The following is a 14,279-nucleotide window of genomic DNA, read 5'->3' as shown; positions in this document are numbered from 1 at the left end:
TTCCTCAAGGTATGTCCACACTGCAATAAAACACCAGCAGCTAGTCTATGCCAGCTGACTCGGGCTTGCAGAGCTTAGGTTGTGGGTCTGTAGAATTGCAGTGGAGCCATTCGGGCTTGGATTGGAACCCAGGCTTTGAGACCAATCCTGTGAGACCTGGCTTCAGTCTGAACCGGGGCTCTCTCACCTGACCCAGTTGAGGTGATTGCAGAGGGGATTGCTGGGTAAGGCGACCCACCCCAGTGTCCCTCAAAATAGGCAGCTGCTCTCTGTGTGGCTTCAGCCAAAGCCGCCTCAGCCCTGTCACCCATTATCTCAAAGGCTGCCTCTGCTGTCTGCTTTTTTCGGTTTTGTTACTGCCTCATCTTAGCTCCTTAGAGAGGGATCAGTGGTATGTAGGTCCCTTAGTAGAGTCCTCACAAACAGAGAGGTTCTCCATCTTTTTAGTGCTCCCTTGCCCAATTTGCTTGGCTGCAGTCTCCATCAGGGTGACCCCGGCATGTTTGGCGTCAGTCGCTTTTGCCTTCAGTTCCCAACAGGGTCAATAGCACTTTATTGTCCTCCGACTCAAAACTGAGCCGTAATTTAACCAAAAGGTCTGCCGATGTCACATAACCAAAATGCAAATGAGGCCTGGCCCACTCTGTCATTTCCCCTTGCTGGCTAGCAGTTACTCTCTCCCCTGTGGAGCCTCTGTTCATCTGGAGTTCTCAAGCAGCTCTGGGTCACGCATCTCCCATTGCATCAACAGGTGCCAGTAATGAGCTTTTTAGGTCTTCCAGCCACTGGACTTACACATATATTGTTCCACGGTTAATCAATGGTAACTGAATTTGTAATATGTGGCAATGAGATGCAGATTAAGTCAATTTGTTTTGTAAATCATTCCCCTCCTACCCCGCTTATTTGTAATCTGGGATTCAGTCCATATTGCTCTTCAATGAAGCTAAAAGGAAAGAACTTCTGTGTTCCAAACACCCCATGATAAGGGGTAGGCTTTCACTGGCCGATTTCTTTGCTCCTAGATTATGGTGTTTTCAGCGAGGAGCAGGCAGAAGAGGAAAGAGACACCTTCTCTCCGGATGAATTGGAGCAAAGTCTCCTGTCACTCTCAGACACTGGAAAGGCGACTGTAAGAGGCACAGCCCTCTGGAGACAGCAAGTCTGTGCCCTGGCAAGAATTCGCTTCTTAAAGCTAAAGCATGAGAATCAAACTCTTAGGTCCATGTAAGTGCCAGAGTGTATCTGATCCTATATATGAAAAGCAAAAGCAAACTCAGACTGAATATGCCCCCCAAAAAACTGAAAAAATTTCTCCCTGGTATTTATTTTGTCTGTCAGCACTCAAAACAACTTGCAGATGAAACCGTGAATTCACCGTAAATAACAAGCAGCCGAGAACAACTTTTCAGCTCATGGCACCTCCATGAAGTGACCCCCCTGGCTGTAATATTGTTTCTATCTGCCTGTTACTTTCTGTGGCTTTGCTATTCCACAGGAGACTTTCTTAGAGCTTTGCAAATGAAATGTAATTTGGGGACTTGTTTCTTGTATTCACTTGTGCTCAGGTATTGTAGTAAGGTCACTGTATCAAAATGTGGTTACTTACTGAGTGAGAAAGTTCTGGCTCTCCATATCAGGAATGTGAGAGTTAATCAGCACGGTCAGGAAACAGCTTGGGCCGGTACTTTGAATATGTGAGAGAAGCAGAATCATGTAAACCCTGCAAACTTCACTGTAATCTCACTTTGCCTTGAGACGCTTTGCTTAATGGTTTGTGTTGAGGGGTGTGTGTTTTTTTTCATACCACCCTCCAGGAAGAAGAGTTTAGAAACTATTTTCAACCTATTAAAAAGTTTTTTCAGTTTCCCCTGAAAGGAGAGAGGGTTCAAAACAAAGACTTTCTTGTTGTTTTGGTAGGGCAGCTAAACCAGTCTTCCAAGGAGTTTCAGAGACCATGTGTATCTCACCTGGAGAAGGAAGTTACCCCAGATCCTGTACTCTTCTTGCTTTACTTTACTGAGGGACCATGCCTAAGAGATAGGGACCTCAGGTGCAGGAAGGGAAGTGGTCTTCAGGAAAACAACAAAGAGTCTGGTGGCACCTTAAAGACTAACAGATTTATTTGGGCATAAGCTTTCGTGAGTAAAAATCTCACTTCTTCGGATGCATAGCGTCTTCAGGAAGGTAATAAAGGGAAGTGAAAGTTCTTCCTGACCCTTTGCCCTGGGTCCCAAGACTATGTCTCCCTGATGCTTGGCAGATGGGAGCTCTGCTTCCCTCCCAGACACCAACTGACCAAATATAGAGTAGCCCTATTGGACTCACACATGTTTTAAAATTGCTACAGTAGATTCACCAGTCTAGGCAGAGGAAAGACTGTGCATGTGGTTTGGCCCATTGGACTTAGACATCATTTTAATTAGAAATGGGCCAAACCAAAATCATAAATCACCAAACCCCAGATATGTGTCTGGATCTGAACTTTGAGGCCTGGGCACATCTTTGATAATATAATTCTTTATTAAGGCTGACGCTGGTTTGTCCTTTAAAAGGACAATCGCAGTTCTTGAGACTGTATTGTTAGAGCTGGTTGAAAAATTTCCTGCTGACCATTTTTCCATCTGAAAATGCCATTTCATCAGAATCAAAACTTTCCATGGGCACGTGTCAAATTGGATGAAATTTTGTTTTGCGGGGCCAAAAAAACCCCAAAATAAAGCATTTCAAAATGCTCCGCTTTGACATTTTTGGAATGGAACATTTTACTTTTCTCTTTCAGAATGCCCTTTTGTTTTGAAAGTTGATTTTATATTATATTATGATTAATAAGGAAATCAAAAGGAAACATTTACTCCAAAACAACTTTTTGAAAATGTTTTGTGGGAAATTTCAAAATTGAACATTTTGTTCCCATTTGGAATGAAAACAAAATTTGAAATGACTGAATTTCCTGTGAAACAGACATTCTGGTTTACCCCACAGCTACGCTTATTCTTCTTACTGTTTGAGGGAAAGAAGCAACACCAATGGGATAACATAAGGAGATACCAGGTTCTTAAACAACAGAGCTAATATAGGGAGAAATGAGTCTGATACCAGGTCTGTGAAGGATGGTGGCCCCAGCAGGGTGAAGGGCAACAGCTTCTGGGGTCCTGGCCCTGGCGCTGAAGTGGCAGCTAGAAGTCGCTCTACCTGGCTCTGTATTTTTCTATAATCTGCCCAGGCAGCCACATGGTCCAGTAGGAATAGGGGGTAGCCATATCAGAAGAATCTCTTGTCACCCACCATAGAAATTTTCAAAGCCCCGCTCTTTCCCCAGGGCTTTGTCGCTTGCCTCTGGACACAGTCCCAAATTCTTACCTGTATGCCATCCTCAGCCTCTTCCCCCCCCCCTCTCTACCTCTTACCATCCTTGCCCATGGCACTTCCCATCTTCTGCTCTGGTTTTGCTCGCTGTCCCTGCAAGCATGGTTTATGCATGGTATGCTCATCAGAGCACTCAGTTGCCTGAAGCTTCTCCCTGCCAGGCACACCTCTGGGTTGAAGAAATGATAGGCAGAGACCGGGTGCTGTCTTAAAGGTTTGTGATCCTTCCACATCCCTGAGTTGCATGGCTAGACTTTTAGCTCTAAGAAGCCTGCAGGTTTGTCAAAATCAATTGGTATGATGCCAAAAACATGGTGATAAGAGAGTATAAGCATCTTATTTTGATTTTCTAGCCAACTTGGCACCATGGATTAATAAATGGATGTACATTGTAACTCATCACCTACTCTTCCATTTTAGATTACTGGTGTGTAGTCTTCTTATACTGCCTTGCCTGATCTCCAAGATACTAATTGGTGGAGAAACTGTTGCCGTTACGAGGAAGGTTTCACCTCAGATGTATTTTCTCCAACCTGGACAGCAGCACTACCGAACACGTCACACCAGCTTATTGGTTCTTAACGATACAGGTGAGAAAAATGGAATTAAGAATGTCAATGTTGGAATCTACAACACAGTACATTGTAAGTGTCCTGCTGATTTTTTTTCTTTTGAAGAAACAAATTCATAGATTCATAGATTCTAGGACTGGAAGGGACCTCGAGAGGTCATCGAGTCCAGTCCCCTGCCCGCATGGCAGGACCAAATACTGTCTAGACCATTCCTGTTAGACATTTATCTAACCTACTCTAAAATATCTCCAGAGATGGAGATTCCACAACCTCCCTAGGCAATTTATTCCAGTGTTTAACCACCCTGACAGTTAGGAACTTTTTCCTAATGTCCACCCTAGATCTCCCTTGCTGCAGTTTAAACCCATTGCTTCTTGTTCTATCCTTAGCGTCTAAGGTGAACAAGTTTTCTCCCTCCTCCTTATGACACCCTTTTAAATACCTGAAAACTGCTATCATGTCCCCTCTCAGTCTTCTCTTTTCCAAACTAAACAAACCCAATTCTTTCAGCCTTCCTTCATAGGTCATGTTCTCAAGACCTTTAATCATTCTTGTTGCTCTTCTCTGGACCCTTTCCAATTTCTCCACATCTTTTTTGAAATGCTGTGCCCAGAACTGGACACAATACTCCAACTGAGGCCTAACCAGAGCAGAGTAGAGTGGAAGAATGACTTCTCATGTCTTGCTCACAACACACCTGTTAATACATCCCAGAATCATGTTTGCTTTTTTTGCAACAGCATCACACTGTTGACATATTTAGCTTGTGGTCCACTATAACCCCTAGATCCCTTTCTGCCGTACTCCTTCCTAGACAGTCTCTTCCCATTCTGTATGTGTGAAACTGATTTTTTCTTCCTAAGTGGAGCACTTTGCATTTGTCTTTGTTAAATTTCATCCTGTTTAACTCAGACCATTTCTCCAATTTGTCCAGATCATTTTGAATTATGACCCTGTCCTCCAAAGCATTTGCAATCCCTCCCAGTTTGGTATCATCCACAAACTTAATAAGCGTACTTTCTATGCCAATATCTAAGTCGTTGATGAAGATATTGAACAGAGCCAGTCCCAAAACAGACCCCTGCAGAACCCCACTCGTTATGCCTTTCCAGCAGGATAGGGAACCATTAATAACAACTCTCTGAGTACGGTTATCCAGCCAGCCAGTTAACTATAAGGTTATCTACCCACCTTATAGTAGCCCCATCTAAATTGTATTTGCCTAGTTTATCGATAAGAATATCATGCGAGACCGTATCAAATGCCTTACTAAAGTCTAGGTATACCACATCCACAGCTTCACCCTTATCCACAAGGCTCGTTATTCTATCAAAGAAAGCTATCAGATTGGTTTGACATGATTTGTTCTTTACAAATCCATGCTGGCTATTCCCTATCACCTTACCACCTTCCAAGTGTTTGCAGATGATTTCCTTAATTACTTGCTCCACTATCTTCCCTGGCACAGAAGTTAAACTAACTGGTCTGTAGTTTCCTGGGTTGTTTTTATTTCCCTTTTTATAGATGGGCACTATATTTGCCCTTTTCCAGTCTTCTGGAATCTCTCCCGTCTCCCATGATTTTCCAAAGATAATAGCTTTGTTTTCTACAAAGTTTCAAAGTATATTCCAGCACTAAATCCTAGAGTATCTTAATAGTGATTCCCTGAATAATTCATACAAGATCATTTTATTTATTAGTTTAGACCAGAACAACATTTATTGTTTGCACAGCGCTTTGAAAATGTCAGGTGTTATAATCAGAGTCACTTGTAATCCACTAGTAAATGGCTGTTGCATTTGCCATGATATCCATACCTTGCTGCATGAATCATCTACAGATTTTTTTTTAAATTATGTTTCTAACCCTCATGGTTCTAAAATAACCTTGGAAAACTAAATCAAGTGTAAGCTGATTCTGGATTGGTTTCCTGCGTCTGCAGAAAGCCTGCACTAATAACTTTGAAAGGTTTGACCGGCCCCATTCATCTCAATGGAATGTCTAGTTGAAAACGGAAATTATGGGGAACTGTGGAGAGCAGACTGAAAGAAAAAAGATGGGCAACAACTCTGCTGATTAATCATTTAATGAATGTTTCAGAATATTTCATTTAATAAAATATTCTGAGATTTCAACTTTTCATTGTGATTTGAGACAAAAAGCAAATTTCAAAATCTCTGAATTTCCATCCTGTAGGAAATGATATTTTTTTACCCTCTTTATTTCTCACCATGCAAACTTCCTGATTACTGTGTGCAGCAAAGTAGTTTTTGCTAAGAAATGCCTTCCTATTAAAAGGTCAGACCAGGCCCCCTTTCAGAAATCCATCACTTGAAAAATGTTAGACATGTAAGCCAAGTGAAATGGAAGAATTTCAAAGAGCTTCTCTCCAGACTTTTAGCTTCCAATAGACCTTATTAAAGTGACATTAGAATTTTACTAGGAATGATCCTAAACCACATAATTCAGATCTGGACACAGGATTTCTCACAGACTAGGGTGTTTGGATGGGATCTTCATTTTGATTTTATCATTCTTGTGCTTTTACTATAAAAGAACTGTCTAAGTTCTGCTTTCTCTAATTTGTTAGGTTCCGACATTGAGGACTTCATCCACGCTGTGAAAAGTCAGAATATAATGTTGGAAGTAGCTAATGGGAAAAACATCTCAGATGATCAAGAATACAATGGGGCTATTAAAGTATCACTTGCAGACAAGGTAACTGAAACTAAGTATATATACCATTCTGTAAAACTTTACAACTCAAAAACCACTGATGGAAAATGTTATGGTTATTTATTATTATTAGAGGTGGATTCAAGCAGCAAACTTTGGTTCTAGCCTTTCCTTTAGCGGGGAGACTTGTTTTTACTTTGGCTCATTATACAGAAATGTTTTCTACAGTGAAATCCAGATCTAGAGCTTACATCCAAACTTTGGCAACATCCAGGTCAAGGGGTTGGTTTATGCTCATCTCTAATTTATATGGTACTATGAATGCACATGATATTTTCTATAATAGTACAAAGAAAAAGGTCTCTGCCTCAAAAAATAGATTAAAGAGGGTTTTGTTAGAAGAGCAATTTGAAGAATAATAAATTTAAAAAAAAATCTTTGGGTTTTAAGCTAGCAAATGTAACAGGTATCATAAAAGTTTCATGGAGCAAGGTCAGCATACAACAATACTAGAGATATGGGGGTTTGAACTGTAAAATCTGGGCCAAATTCTATGCTCGCTTACACTGTTGGAATAAACTGAGGGCAAAATTTAACCCTCTGCTTTTTTCAATCCAATTTCCTCAGCTAGCTAAAGTCTAGTTTTAAGCGTGAAGACTGACTAATCTTTTATTTCTTCAGCATTTCAGATTTTCAATGATGTGCCATGCCAAAAGAATCAATTGCTTTCCAGTGCTTATGAATATCATTAGCAATGCATTACTAAGAACCTTAAATTCCACGAGACATATTCAAGTCTCGACTCGGATACACTCTCTGGTATGTATTTGACATTCTGCCCAAGATTTTCAAAAGTGATTTGTTATTTTGGAAACCTCAATTTTTGGATGCCCAACTTGAGAACCCTTAAAGAATCATAGAATCATAGACTTTAAGGTCAGAAGGGACCATTATGATCATCTAGTCTGACCTCCTGCACAATGCAGGGCACAGAATCTCACCCACCCACTCCTGTATCAAACCTGTGTGTGAGCCATTGAAGTCCTCAAATCATGGTTTAATTCCTCAAATCATGTTGAGCACTCACCCTCTGAAAATTAGGTCTCTTTAAAGGGTCTCAAGGTGAGCACCCAAAAATGGAGGCACCCAGAGCCACCAGTCACTTCTGAAAATCTTGCCACTACATGTCCCTGTGTTCTCTATTTTATATAATTTGAGGTCCCTTTCACCTGTTCTGTTTTCCACGCTAAATGACTCTAGCTCTTTCATTCTCTAGTTCATGCGTACAATAAGTCCCTTCCAGACATTCTTGTCATCATCTTGCCTTTTTGCTGAATTTTCAGTCCGAGCTATTATACATTCCTTGAGATGAGGAGACCCAAACTGTACACATCATTCATTACAAATGCAAACCTGTGTTTTACAGGTGGTAATACCGTTATGTTTTCATAGAAATTAGAGCTAGAAAAGAACTGCTAGGTTATGTTATCCAGACAGTGTGGGACAAGTCTTTAAGTCAAGCCATTCCTATCTCTGCCACAGCCAGTGCCAAATTGTTTCCACCCATACATTTTCTAAAGATTTGTCACATCCAGAGAGATGAATGGCCATTCCATCTCTATGTACGTTAGCCTCTCTGCGTGGGAAATTTCTGCTGGAGTGTGTGTGGATTCTAGGGAGCGGGGGAAGGTAATTATTTCTCAAGAGATGAGTTCTTCCAGTCCCCTAATCATTTTTATTCTTCTCTGAATTTGTTTCAATTTGTCTCCATCCCCCTATATTGTGGCTTCCAGAATTGAATGCAATATTGCAGGGTCAGTCTGTAGAGAAGTGGCATTGGCTGTCACCTCTCTGGGTGCCTTACAAAAAGGGGTGCTTTGAGGTTGCATAGACATGATGTCTCTGCAGATGCAATTTCAAGCCAGACGTTTGTAAAGCAACTAGGATGCTCTTGTTTCTTCTGCTGTATGTTGACATTATTTAAAATCTGTTCTATTATTATTATTTATAGGCATTACATAAGCACCCACGGCCATTATATGAAAGCATATTGCCATTTTTTCTTACTGTCTTTTAGATGCTAACTGAGCACGAATTGAGATTACTTTGGCATTCCATTATTTTCATGTCTGTTTTAGCTTCTGGTTTTGCACCTCACTTTGCAATGAGCAGCATAGGTGATTACAAGGTAAGAATGGATACTTGGGGTCGGTAAAAGCAAATGTCATATCTGCTGTGTTTCTTGTCTTTAACAATAGATCGTTGCTTTTTCACATCTTGTAAAGATCGGGTGAGAAATCCAGCCATGTCAGTGCTGGTTCCCAATTGGGAAAACGTGTGTGTGTGTGTGTGTGTGTGTGTGTGTGTGTGTGTTTTTATTTTTTAATATCTGTTTTTCCGAAATGTATTTCCCATTCCATCTCATTTAGTGTAACTGTTTGACAATTGAGTGAATGCCTTCTCTTTCCTTTCCTAGATAAAAGCTCACTCCCAGCTGTGGACTTCAGGCATGCTCCCTTCAGCATATTGGTGCGGCCAGGCTCTGGTAGACATTCCTCTCTGCTGTGTTCTTCTCTTCACAATGACTGGGATTATGTTTTTGATTAGTTATCAAGCTAGTCTGACTCCTGGATTATTAGCCTTACCTTTGGTAAATTTCCTTTTAATAAACTATGTGGAAAATTCATCTTCAACAATAAAATAACGGGGGGAAATTGAGGTCTGACTTTTAAAAAATGTTCTCCAAATACTCTAGGCTCTTACATATCCTTCACCATCCTGGTATTGAAGCACCTGTTTTCTATTCTGAATTTTGGGGGGCTTGAAAGATCTGTGTTGAAATCTTCATTAATGGACATAGCAAGTGCTGACCTTTAGAGAAAGGTTTCACACCCTAAGAAATCCGTGCCACCTCATTTTGTCAGTTGTCAAATTGACTGTCTTTTTCTGGAGAATCTCAATACTAGAATTACAGCAAGGCTGTTGTACAAGAGCACTGTGCTGTGTCAGGATAGCTGGAGGGAGAAATGTGCCCATCACCTGGCTATCTATGCCTGATTTTTCACTGCACATTACCATAAGTTTGTCACTTTTTTCAGGACAAAATTCAACATACATGTTCAGAAGGGAGAAATAGCTGTCCAGTCTTAGCATGTTATTGGGTTTTCAGTTTGCAAGGAAGCTGTGTTCACTACAGCAGCATCCTTTCTCAGCTCCAATTCTACTTTGGTTAGGGTTAGGTAGCACCAATGTTCCATCAAAAATGTCTGTGATACCATTTTTATTCTCTAAATTTGTGTTACTTATTGTGTGTGTTGGCATGATGCTCATTCTGATTCTCTCCATTCAGGTTGTGTCTATATTTGGCTACGCCGCATCCATTGTCATCCTCACTTATGTGATCTCTTTTGCTTTTCGCAAAAGGAAAAGCTACAGTGACCTTTGGGCTTTTATCTTTATATTTGTAAGTATATATGGTTCGGGGGGGATCATAGTGTCGTTGAAGATTGGATTTTATCATCGTGACAATTACAGATGGATCAAGCAGAAAAAATTCAGAGGACATAAGTGGGGTTTTCATCCTGGAGTTTTGTCATAAGGATAGGTGCCAATTTCAAAATTTGGACCTGGATCTCACTTTGGATTTCAGATTCAGAGGTTCAGAGGAGCTCCTGCTTCCCACTTGTCTAGCATCTGAGCAGGACATTCCATAACTGCTAAGACACCTGCAGTTGTAGCATGCTCAATGGGGCAATGCTCTCGATCTGATATCTTCAGAGAAGCAAAATGACGTATATAATTTTCTCTTAAAGTGGACTAATGGGTGTGTTGCTTTTTTTATTGTGGCTTTCTAGGTTTCGTTTGTGCTTAATGGGATTTATTATATAGCCCGTGTGAACTTCGTCACGACCATCCTCACTGCCTTGATTCCTATCTATACGTTAGCTGGCTGTATAAGAATAATTGTGCAGGTGCGTGCGGAACATAACAAACTCCAGCCATAATAAACTTTTTTCTAGTTTTAATTTGAAAAAGTTGAAACCAAACCTAAAAAAAACCCAAGGAGGTCGGACGAGTTGTTTGTAGCACACTGCCAGGTGCAGTCTTGCTAGATATGTACCATGACCCGACACCTTAGGTTAAAATTTCACACCAGTGCCGTGATTCCTACCAATAATAGTTACCAGAATTCCCAACTGTACTGCATGATGAAATGCCACTTTGCATCTACAGAAAACTACCTGCATGACGAAATATTGATCCAAACAGCATATGATAGATGCAGCACTGCAGCTATTCACTGGGAAGATGGAACCAAATATGCAGGCCAAATTCTAAGCAGTGCAGAGCATCTTTAATTCCCCTTGACTGCAGTGGGACTATTCCTCTCTTTGGAATTGGCTCTGTGGTTGTATTTTGTATCTCTGAGCACTCTCCCCAAATGTAAGCCCTATGCCAGTGACTGTAGTGGACTGGTGAAGGTCTGGTGCAGAGGAAACACGAAGATGAAGGCAAGGAGGCAGCTGGCTAAGGAGCTGCACAGGTTGTTTTCCAAGGGGTCAATATGGAAGTGGAGTACGTGAGGGACTGTAATGAGAGGAAGGGAGAGAGCCAGAAATCAATGTGGAAGAGGAAGGTGGATGGGGAGGAGTCAGGGAGGCAGTAAGTCACATCTACCTGGAGAAGAATGAGGCAGGAGGAGAAGTAAGATTGGAAAAGGGTTGAAAATAGCAGGAGAGGAGAAATCTAGTGGCTCTATGATGGTCCTTTGGAGATGACGCTGGGCAAGGGCTGTGGGAAGAGTGCCACCATCAGAGAGGGCAGCTGCAGACAGAGATGGAGGGAGGTAAAGGACCTGTGGATGGTGGACATTCCAGAGAGATCAGGGGAGAGAGGGTAAACTGGGGATGGGGGGAAGTTAGAGGTGAAGAGACTGGCAGAGCGGATGGAGGTGATGGCAGCAAATGGTGGGATGAAGGGAAAAGCAAGACTTGGGGAAAGGTTGCCGGATGCAAGAAAAAGAAGGCAAAGGAGCAGTGGAAAGTAGGATGAGGGTCTACAGGGGGTAAGAAAAGGTAGGAGATGGATGTGGGAGGGAGAAGGGAGAACATAGCGGTGGTGAGAGGAAAACAGGAAGCAAGGGGGTTAAGATGGAAGAGCAGATGGAGGATGTGGTGGAAGCGGGAGGTTCAGGGATGCATCACCTCAATCTCTCATTGAGTTATAGGAGTGAGTCCAATCATGCCAAACCAATGAAGTGCCAAGTAATTGTGCAGCCAAATGATAAACTGTAAAGTCCCTTTGAAACAGAGGTCTAGGAAGGTCCCATACACTCTCTAACAATACCATAAGCATTGCGGTGAGCTTATATGTGTTTAAACACAGAGAGAGATACATTCAATCTTATCTTACATTCAAAGGATGTAGGTTTTCACTTTTACTCTACACTGGAAAATGTTGCTGTTTCTAATCTATAAATTGTTTTATCCTTATGCAGGTGTCGTCAGACTATGAATTTTCCTACTGGGTAGAAGATGAAGAAATGATGCTGAGCAGAGTACACTTGCTAGCTAGCCTGGCAGTAAGAACCAATTTCCATTTCTAAGATGATGTGAAGTTTTCCTGTTTTCAACGCCCGCCTCTTGCTTAATGGAGTTTCGTTGCAGAAAATTTCTCACACTGCTGCTCTGAGATTTAAAAAAAGAAAAGAAAAGAGATTCTGCCCAGTCCTGTGATGTGCTGAGCCCTTTCAACCCCCCATTGACTTCAGGGGGAATTGAGAGGGCTCAACATCTCACTGGTAAGGAGGGGCCATCCATTCCAGCTACCTGAGGGGGGACAGTACAAGTGTTACCTTCACAGCATGTTTTGTGTGGGCGTGTGAGGACCCTTGTGCATCTGCCACTCCCTGAAGGCTCTCCCCACACTCCTGCATCATAGAATCATAGAAGATTAGGGTTGGAAGAGACCTCAGGAGATCATCTAATCCACCCCCCTGCTCAAAACAGGACCAATCCTCAACTAAATCATCCCAGCCAGGGCTTTGTCAAGCCGGGCCTTAAAAATCTCCAAGGCTGGAGATTCCACCACTTCCCTAGGGAACTCATTCCAGTGCTTCGCCACCCTCCTAGTGAAATAGTGTTTCCTAATATCCAACCTAGACCTCCCCCCTGCCCCCCGCAACTTGAGGACATTGCTCCTTGTTCTATCATCTGCCACCACTAAGAACAGCTGTGCTCCATCCTCTTTGGAACCCCCCTTCAGGTAGTTGAAGGCTGCTATCAAATCCCCCCTCACTCTTCTCTTCTGCAGACTAAACAAGCCCAGTTCCCTCAGCCTCTCCTCGTATGTCATGTGCCCCAGCCCCCTGATCATTTTCGTTGTCTCCAATTTGTCCACATCCTTTCTGTAGTGGGGAGCCCAAAACTGGATGCAACACTCCAGGTGTGGCCTCACCAGTGCCGAATAAAGGGGAATAATCACTTCCCACGATGCAGCCCAATATGCCATTAGCCTTCTTGGCAACAAGGGCACACTGCTGACTCATATCCAGCTTCTCATCTACTGTAATCCCCAGGTCCTTTTCTGCAGAACTGCTGCTTAGCCAGTCAGTCCCCAGCCTGTAGCAGTGCATGGGATTCTTCCATCCTAAGTGCAGGACTCTGCACTTCTCCTTGTTGAACCTCATCAGATTTCTTTTGGCCCAATCCTCCAATTTGTTTAGGTCACTCTGGACTCTATCCCTACCCTCCAGCATATCTACCTCTCCCCCCAGCTTAGTGTCATCTGCAAACTTGCTGAGGGTGCAATCCATCCCATCATCCAGATCATTAATAAAGATGTCGAACAAAAATACATAGCATCCTTCTCCTCCCTTCTTCCCACCACTATCTCCATTTCCCTATCCTTGCTATCTTGGTAGAACTGATTTCACCTCCCAAGTGAGTGCCTTAACCACTGAGCTATAATCCATCCTCGCTCTCTCTGGCAAGACAACAGAGTCAACATCAGAGCCAGTATTAGATCTGGGTTGTTCCTGCTCTGTCCTGTGTGCCGATCGCTAGGCCATGCCTCTGGGGTTTTTTGCACTCCGTTTATCTTCACAGGGGATGCTAAAATCTCAAAAGAAGTATTTGGGTGAAATCCCTGGCTCCACTGAAGTAAATCGGAGTTTCGCCGTTGACGTCAATGGATTCAGGCATTTCACCCATTGTCTTTTGCTTGTTTTCCAGCCGTACCTGCACTGTATTATTTTTATTTTCATTCTGCGATGTCTGGAGTGGAAATACGGAAGAAAAACTACAAGAGAGGATCCAATCTTCAGGTCTGTGCAAAACAGAATTTATACAAATTGAATTGAACCTCAGGCTGAATAGATCAGGTGTTCATGACACAGGAGCTACATGTGGAAATCTGCCTCTGTACCATATGCTTCAAGGACGCTGAGTTTGGTTTCTTTTCTCTGTAGAATTTCTCCAAGGAAAGAGATGTTCCACCAAAACCCTGAAGAGTCTGAAGGGGAAGATGAAGATGTTCAAGCTGAAAGAATGAAAGCCAGGAGCCTGATGACCTGTCAGAACCAGGAAGAGGTAAAAATGAATAAGGAGAATGTGCATCCAATATGAAATCATAGAATCATCGAAATGTAGGACTGGTAGGGAC

General features: G+C 42.3%; 1 protein-coding gene across 1 annotated transcript in view; it reads left to right on the top strand.

Annotated features, from left to right (window-relative positions):
* The window catches only part of LOC117887073, a 124,177-nt gene that overhangs the window by 96,787 nt on the left and 13,111 nt on the right, over positions 1 to 14,279 (top strand). The window contains exons 58-68 of the mRNA XM_034789314.1: positions 1,026 to 1,227; positions 3,790 to 3,959; positions 6,532 to 6,659; positions 7,299 to 7,436; positions 8,695 to 8,805; positions 9,094 to 9,267; positions 9,967 to 10,080; positions 10,472 to 10,588; positions 12,115 to 12,198; positions 13,850 to 13,941; positions 14,086 to 14,206. Of these exons, the coding sequence (XP_034645205.1) occupies positions 1,026 to 1,227; positions 3,790 to 3,959; positions 6,532 to 6,659; positions 7,299 to 7,436; positions 8,695 to 8,805; positions 9,094 to 9,267; positions 9,967 to 10,080; positions 10,472 to 10,588; positions 12,115 to 12,198; positions 13,850 to 13,941; positions 14,086 to 14,206 (1,451 nt within the window). The remainder of the gene's footprint in view (positions 1 to 1,025; positions 1,228 to 3,789; positions 3,960 to 6,531; positions 6,660 to 7,298; positions 7,437 to 8,694; positions 8,806 to 9,093; positions 9,268 to 9,966; positions 10,081 to 10,471; positions 10,589 to 12,114; positions 12,199 to 13,849; positions 13,942 to 14,085; positions 14,207 to 14,279) is intronic.

This window comes from Trachemys scripta, chromosome 14 (assembly GCF_013100865.1).
Source record: "Trachemys scripta elegans isolate TJP31775 chromosome 14, CAS_Tse_1.0, whole genome shotgun sequence".
In the NCBI taxonomy this organism is placed as follows: domain Eukaryota; kingdom Metazoa; phylum Chordata; order Testudines; family Emydidae; genus Trachemys; species Trachemys scripta.
Note: the sequence above shows the minus strand (reverse complement) of the source record. Positions and strands in the feature narration are given on the sequence as shown.